At 40.4% G+C, this 7,957-nt stretch overlaps 1 protein-coding gene and 1 long non-coding RNA gene across 2 annotated transcripts; both read left to right on the forward strand.

Moving 5' to 3' along the window:
• Nucleotides 1-240: 240 nt before the first annotated feature.
• Nucleotides 241-1,533, forward strand: LOC113747845 (uncharacterized). Its single transcript, XR_003463925.1, has 3 exons — nucleotides 241-345; nucleotides 1,112-1,337; nucleotides 1,500-1,533. It is a non-coding gene; the product is annotated as an uncharacterized LOC113747845 (long non-coding RNA).
• A 1-nt stretch (nucleotide 1,534) lies between these two features.
• Nucleotides 1,535-7,320, forward strand: pax10 (paired box 10). Its single transcript, XM_027289438.1, has 6 exons — nucleotides 1,535-1,697; nucleotides 3,365-3,447; nucleotides 3,540-3,696; nucleotides 3,954-4,027; nucleotides 5,096-5,228; nucleotides 5,320-7,320. Exons 1-6 carry the CDS (start codon nucleotides 1,535-1,537, stop codon nucleotides 5,418-5,420), a joined length of 711 nt encoding a protein of 236 aa, XP_027145239.1. The 3' UTR covers nucleotides 5,421-7,320.
• The last annotated feature ends 637 nt before the right edge of the window (nucleotides 7,321-7,957 follow it).

Below are 7,957 nucleotides of genomic sequence, written 5' to 3' on the forward strand. Positions count from 1 at the left end.
CACTTTGTCACCCCTCGGTGGCTTCTCTCTCTCTCTCTCTCTCTCTCTCTCTCTCTCTCTCTCTCTCTCTCTCTCTCTCTCCCTCTCTTTCTCTCTCTCTCCATCGCTTGGAGGACAAGAGTGCCCGCAGACGCATTTCTCTCCAGAGCCCCCCCCTCCCTCCCTCTTTCACTCTCTCTCACCCTGTCTAACTCTCTCCATCTCTCTCCTACTCTCTCCTTTACACACACACAGTATTGTCAACAAAGCTGGAGAAGAAGGGACGTGGGGGGAACAGGGGAATAAAGGTCCACAGAGGAGGAAAGTAACACACAGGACCCCCGCATCATTTCACCTGGACACTTGGTAAGTTTTGCAAAAATCTAGTCTTTGCAGTGCTTTCAAGTGTGTGTGCCGAGATTCTTTAATGTGGACTTTGGGAGAGGTTCTGGGGTTGACGACAAGTTAACAATTTCTGGAATTTAACTGAAAATCAGATTAATAATTTTTTTTTTTCGGCGGCTGCTATGTCCAAATGAATGAAGTTTGACCTTTGACATCATGCTGCTGCCGTAGTTTGTGAGATTTGTGTCAGCATTGACAGACCTTCGCATTCCTTTCTATTTCCCCAAAAAGCGGAATGTAGGATAAGAGATTCATTTTTAACTGAGATGTGTATTTATTTATGCAGATAATAATGTTTACTGACATGCTTCATGTCTGTAGTAGAGTAAAACATCGACTTGATTCTATTGTCTTATGGGCGATATTGCTCATTACGCTTCTGTATGTGTGTGATGCCAATTTGTGGCTACATAGAAATGTCTTTTCATGCATACGTGTGCGTGCATGCATGCTCTAGGCTCACCAGCAGAGATAGAGCTAAAAGCAAGTAGCATAATAAATGTCATGGCTTTTAGAGTTGGTTCTAATGTACCTTAGCTCCCCATGGTATACTAGCATACCAATGTATAACACACACACGTTACGACAGAAGGCATGTAACTAACTCCATTTCTGTCTGTCATCATGAGGCTAATTCACCACAATGCCGACCATGTGTGAACTCATGCGATATGAACCCCTCCTTCTTCTGCTTACTCTCTTCCTCCCACACCCCCACACCCTCCAGGAGGAAGGATTGGAAGATCGAAGGAGGGAGAGGGGAGCCAAAGGTGACAGAGAACAGTGGCTGACACGCACTGGACAGGACTCCTTTATTTCTCTTCATGGTGGTTTGGACACTCGTAGTATGTATGAGAAGTTAACCATGCTGAACCTGCAGAGCGGCTCAAACTGGAGTGGGCCTAACAACTGGTACCATGACCCCACCAGTGTTCAAACACAACACAGCACAGGTGAGGGTAAAATTTCAATGCTCACAGATCATCACTTAAATGTGGCACTTGTGGCTGTCTCACCAACTTCCTGTTAGTTCAAAGCATGAGTCTCACATTATTCTACGGTAGGAATTCTCTTGACACTCCCACATTTCTTTTGTCACTTTCCTCTCTTGCCAGTGTCTGAGGGCTGCCTGCTGGACACCGAGGGCAGCATGGGGGGAGAGGCGGGGGGGGGGGGAACGGGCAGGGGGGGAGGTGGCATCCCCGTGGAGAGGGACGATGGCGAAGAATCTCAGCTGAGGCTGCAGCTCAAGAGGAAGCTGCAGAGGAACAGGACCAGCTTCACACAGGAGCAGATCGAGGCTCTGGAGAAAGGTCAGGCCATGCAAGCACGCACAGCGCTCCCTTCGCTTTTTTAGCCAATCACCGCCCTCCATGGGCAAGAGCCAGACCAGAGTGTGTCATGACGCAGCTTATCCTGCTGCTTTTTTCCCCTGCCAACACCTTTGTTATTGGATTATATTATCTTCACACCTTTTTACAGCCTTTTGGTAAATAGACAGGGGAATTACACACAAAAATCAGACTGTTTATCAGGCAGTGTGTCTGATTACTCATTTAAAGTACATTAAACACAAGAAATATCTTGGCAGGACAGGATTATTATCAATCCCTGCAAGCGATCGCTTCCAGATGCAAATGATCCATAATCTTAACTCAAATAATCTCGACCTGCTCCAAAAAGCCCCTGGCAGCATGTACAGTAGAGTTTTGATAATGCATCATTACTGTGGCTGTATTACGCAGTGAGATCTGGCCCTCGTCGCCCTGTTATCCGACGAGAGCGATCAGGAAGCCACCCTTGACTGGATATGGCTGTAGCGGGCCCTTGAGCTAAATAAGGACGCAATGTCCACTGTGCAGCCGAGTGGAAACGTATCAGTGTGGTCACTCTGTGCAAATGACATTAATGAGGTACACTGACCTCAGTGCACGGCCAAGGCACAATAACAATCATGTGTTGACACAGACGCCAATTATAACCAAGCCAATTATAACAATTTGCAAGACAGACTTAATTTACAGAGCCAGTGTTGTTATCTTTGTGCATTATGGATTTATTAACCATGTGTTACCGTGTGAACTAGTCCTCAGTTAGTTTTACAGGGCTGGTAATCTGTTAACAAACAACAAAACCCTCATCCATTCCCATGTAACAAAAGAACTGTTTTACTTGTTTTGGTGTCTCTGTTTACATTTTATTGAAATGCTAAACGGACATCATAAACGCAGACAGTTCAATCTATAAAGATGTCTCCATTACTAGACCTGAAAACTTCAGGAGCTCATCAGGATGACTCAGACTGTCAGTTAGAGGGTGAGGCATATTCTCGTTTCGACTTGTCACAACAAAAATGTCAGCAGTTTGTCAACTATAAATTAACTGTCATAATGAGAAATGATATTCTCATACAGAAAGTCTCACTGACACAAGCTCACTGGTGTTTAAACAGACGCTAACTCAGAAATGAACTTACCTCCACCTACCTCTGTGTCGTCACATGCTGTAAAGCAGTAAAAACTGATCATTTAATGAAATCCACATGCAGATAAGTAAGAATTTAGAGAGTAAATGATGACGTAATGAAAACCTGCAAGGATTTTTCTACTTCTGTTTAGTTTTAGTTCAGCCTAAGTGCTTCGGCAGCGTCTCAAGTTGAATCCCTTCATTTGAACTTTCTGCATGTTCCATAATGATAAATAATTCATACAAAGTGCAACAGATAAATATTTCAAATATGGTTGTAAGGATACATCTTGCCTTCCTGGATTTGTGTATCCCATGGCAAGATAATTAGTGACGCTCATCAGTAATTATCTGATATGCAGGTTAATATTTGTCAAAATAATCAGATAATTAATGCGTGACTATTTGAATCCATCTAAAGCTTGAATTATCAGATGAGCTGCTTTCCAGTCGCCCTGTCATCCTCGATTAAGACTCACACTGTGTATTTGACATTAGTTGATATCTTCTTCAGAGTTTGAAAGGACGCATTACCCAGACGTCTTTGCGAGGGAGAGATTGGCAAACAAGATTGATTTACCAGAGGCCAGGATACAGGTGAGACAACTCTCTTCATTTGCCGAACCTGTGATGACATGCAGTAGTCTCAATTTACACATACATGACAAGGAGAACTCTTTGATTGGCAGGTGTGGTTCTCAAACCGAAGAGCCAAGTGGAGGAGGGAGGAGAAACTGCGCAATCAAAGGAGGTCAGGGGGTGTAACTTCCTGTTCACAGAGCCAAGCCCCTCTGACCACTTCCTTCAATACGTCTGTCTATCATCAGCAGCATGGCAGCAGTTCAGGTAACCATGAGGTCACCGCACTGCAAGATGATTGTTCAGAACATCAGTGTTATCTAAAGCACACGTTTACATTTGCTCTCTGATTTCTATATTTGGTGATAGAAATATTTTATGAGTTTATAATTATAAACCTCCCCTGCTTTACAGGCAGGCAAACCATTAGAGTTTCTCCATTATAGCGTATCTATATTACAACATTTCCACTGCGAGATGTTCTCATTACGTGTGTGTAAATGTGTGTGTGTGTGTGTCTCCAGGGTCCATGTTGAGTCAGGCTGAGTCGTCCCTGCCCAGCTACAGCTCCCTGTCAGTTTTCTCATCTGGAGTTCAGGTTGGACATTCATCATCATTCATCAGCACCCTCCAAACTTTCAGAGCGGAACCTGTTTATTAGCTCCTTTACTTTAATTAAAGGGTATAAAACAGGATAATTAGAACAGACACATAATACACTGCAGACATTAATTCTCTCTCTACTATTAATATTTTTAACATAATTAATTCATCTTCTTCTCATCAAAACTCTTAATATTGCTGTTGTCAGGTCAAATTACTGTCGATTTTCTTGTCATTATTATTTCTTTTTAACAGCAGCATAAAAATAAGAAAGGAGGCAGAAAGAAGAAAATCTGTAAATATATAAAATGTACAATGATTTTGATTATTATATTGACTTTCTTAAAAAAAATGGCAAAACATCAAAAACAGTCATTGAAATTTGAATTTTGATTGATTTAATTGTGACATTTGTAAAGCAAAATAGCCTCACCAAATACTCAGAAATGAAACTCTCTTTGTTTCTTGGCATCAGTGTTTATCAAGCAGAACACTTTGAGGTTAACACAAAGGATCAGTGGGGTCTAAACCTGTTTGCTGGCTTAGCCATTGTTTGGAAATCAAGAGTAATGAAATCAGTTTTAAAACTAGTTTCCAGTATTCTGCAGAAACTGCGAAAGCAGCGGCTACAAAGCTGCCAAATTAAGATTAAATTAGCATTTATTAAAGCATGGGACTGTTTGTTTGGGAACACACAGTGCTTATAATCCAAGTTACTTTAATTCGACCAAATTACCATGCCATTATGAAATGCAATGCACAAACTTCAAAACAGATACATCAGACAAACTGAAAAATCTGCACCACAAAACATCTCTGCTTTTAAAAATGAAAAAAAATTTAATCTTAGGTCATGCCGAGCAGATCTTTTAGTTTGTCTCTTATGTTTGTCTTAGTAATCCTTGATTCTCGATTAGCTTCCACTAAATCCTCTACTGCTGCTCCTGCTGGCTTCACTCTAACTACACAACACCACTCTAGCACCTCCATGTGGTTAAACTGGAATCATGTTTTCTTTGCTTCAGTATGAATCTAATTCCTCCACTCTTATGTCTACTCTCAGTCTATTCCTCCACAGTCGGCCTCCTCCTACTCTTGCATGTTACCTCCATCCCCCTCTGCCCCGCGCAGCTTTGACTCAACAGCGTACTCCTCCCCTCATCTGCAGAGTCCACCCTCGACCAACTCCAACACCGGTGAGTGTACTTACTGTCTGTCTCCTTATTTTATAGCTCTGCACACTCACTAACCGTCTCTGTTTGTCTTCTTTATCTCTCTTCCTTTAAGGGCTCATATCGCCTGGTGTTTCAGTGCCGGTCCAGGTTCCAGGAACTGAGCAGCAGGGCATGAGTCATAACCTGGGTCAGTACTGGGCCAGATTACAATGAATAACAGACAATCGCTGCCAACCGGCAACTCAAAGAAGAAGTGGGAAAAAAAGGGCATGTAACAAAAATGTGTCAAACACGCAGGTTTTAAGGATGCACAGGACTGAGCTATAGAGGGACCTTAATGAGTTGCAGACCCTGAAATGCATTAAATGTTTACAAATTCAGTCAAGAGCAGCTTTGGTTGCACTTGACAGTCACACTGGTATTTTCTTAGTACTATCAGGCTGCTCGTTTCTGGGGTGTGTGTTTGGGGTTTTTTAAGGTTGTGTTAATTACAGGGCTGAGGTCAGGATTATAAATAGGATCAGTTTAATGTGTGTTTTCAGGCTGAAGTCAAGGTTTAGATTACACCGTCTGTGAAGGGATGCAAGTGACAGTCTTTTGATCATCTGATTGTTGAGATTTAGCATCAGACCCTTCATAAGTTTTGCCATATTTCATTTTGTCGAACATTAAAATGATCCCAAGACACAACACAGGGGAACGTAACATGTACTCTTTATTATACAGAGCTGTAAAATATATTAAATGGTAAATAATAATCTGGAAATAAAAAAGGGGGTAGATATTGGATCTTAAGTTATTTTGTTACACGTTTTTACCAAATGTTATCCATAAAAAGTTCAGAAAGGAAGAAGAAGAAAGAAAAACAGTTCAGAAAGTTGACCGGACATAAACCTAAGATAAACTTAATTCTCTTCCGAAAGTCAGAAAAAATGTTTCCTCATATAGTATATTATAGAGTAAATAGCAGGTTTCTAATTATACTTCTACCATACAGAAATTCTTCAGTAAGTGACTCAGTGGTACTAAGGAAATACCAGCAGATGTCTGTATTGTGAAGTGTAACCACAGTTTCTTGTTACTTGAGCAGCTCAATGATATTGTGAAAGCGAGCTTGTTCCCTAAGCTGTGTGAGGCTACTGTGAAGATTTTAGACTTGCTTATGGCAATCACTTTTACTAAAACTTAAAAAAAAAAACGTAAAAAAAGTAAAAACCTACTTACCCTGCCAGCAACATTACATTAAGACTGATAACTGCATATTTTTGTACAGACATCTGTGTATGATGAAGATAACTGTGGAATATTGTCAGATATTATTGAAGGGAGGAATGTAGCACGAAGTCGACTCACATTATCACCCTCAAAGCACAAATTTCATTTGTTAAAACAAATTATTAGGGATGCTCCATATCAACATTGGTATTAGATATTGTCTGATACTGAGATAAACAAGAAGATTTACAGCTTGCCAAAAAACTACAATAAAGCAAATATGTTTTTGTTTTATACATATACATATATTTCTGAGTATTTTTTATCCGATCTATCAAAAAGCACATGCAAAGCCATAACAGAATAAGCAGTTACATATCTAATGAACCATATCCATCAGCTAGTGACAATCAAAAGAAAAATGACGCTGTCCTTAACCCATCAAACACTTCTGAGACTGACAATCAAAGCTGGAGGTAAAGGATATAAAAATGGAAAAAAAAACTGTCCTTACAATAGAAATGACTCTCAGCTGTGCATGACCAAAATAAGCCGCTGTAGACAATCAGCTACTTGCAGAAATAAATCGAGTATTGTACAAAAACGTTACTGTACTTCGCAGTGTTAACCTCTGCTCACTTTCCTCTGACTGTCGTTTTTGTCGATGCATCTCAGTTTACGCTCATATAAAATGTCTTTCAACTCTTATTTATTTGTCTTTTCACTTGTTCACCTCTGTGTTGTTTCTGTTGTTGTTGTTGTGTGTTGTGTTAGTACTGTATAGCTACCAAGAGTCAACCCTTTTGTGAAGGCCTTGGATCCCTTTAATGAAAATAAAACGGTGTGTAATGAATATAAGCTCAAAGGTCTTTATTTCTGATGTTCAATTACATTTTTCTTACTGTCCATGTGGTTCAAAACTAAAAGCAAGTAAGTTGATAATTTCACATGACAAATGTGTTTCTGAAGAAATCATCACCATTAGTCAAATAAAATATTTTTTGTTTTTAATTGGCTGAAAATTGTTTTAATGTAAATTCTTAAAAGATGAATTATCATCATTGTGATGGTGGCTGATGCAGTAGTAACATTATCAACACAGAGAATGTTAAAGATGCTGTAATCAATATTTTTATATTAAGCCATAGATCACATGACTACCTGTATGTTAAAGGAGCCGCCTGTAATGATGAACCCATGACCCCGTAGTTCTTCTCATCTCTACCAGCATGGTTTTGGTTCTCTGGCCTGTAATCTCAATAAACAGACACTTGGAGGCCAAGACTCCAAAGGACCAGAAGCTTCCTGTTTTCTCTTCATTGTGAGTAGTATTGCAATCACATTTTAGTCCGACTGCAGAGGACATCTTGGCTTAGATGCCCTTAGTCTGCTTTCTAGACAACCCCTGGCTACACCGGACACCCAGATCAATTGACAATTGTCCCCGGAGGCTAAATCGTTGTCAGGCAATTGCAGATGGGTTCTGAGATTGTTTGGTCTACAACTTTACTGATTTGGTGACTCTCACCACTTTC

Source organism: Larimichthys crocea, chromosome XVI (assembly GCF_000972845.2).
Source record: "Larimichthys crocea isolate SSNF chromosome XVI, L_crocea_2.0, whole genome shotgun sequence".
In the NCBI taxonomy this organism is placed as follows: domain Eukaryota; kingdom Metazoa; phylum Chordata; class Actinopteri; family Sciaenidae; genus Larimichthys; species Larimichthys crocea.

Excerpts from the sequence above, each read along its gene's own strand:
- pax10 (XM_027289438.1), top strand. The coding sequence starts at position 1,535 with ATGGGGGGAGAGGCGGGGGGGGGGGGAACGGGCAGGGGGGGAGGTGGC. Across the intron at positions 4,028-5,095 it reads TTTTCTCATCTGGAGTTCAG|TCTATTCCTCCACAGTCGGC; the intron begins GTTGGACATTCA and ends GTCTACTCTCAG. Across the intron at positions 5,229-5,319 it reads CTCGACCAACTCCAACACCG|GGCTCATATCGCCTGGTGTT; the intron begins GTGAGTGTACTT and ends TCTTCCTTTAAG.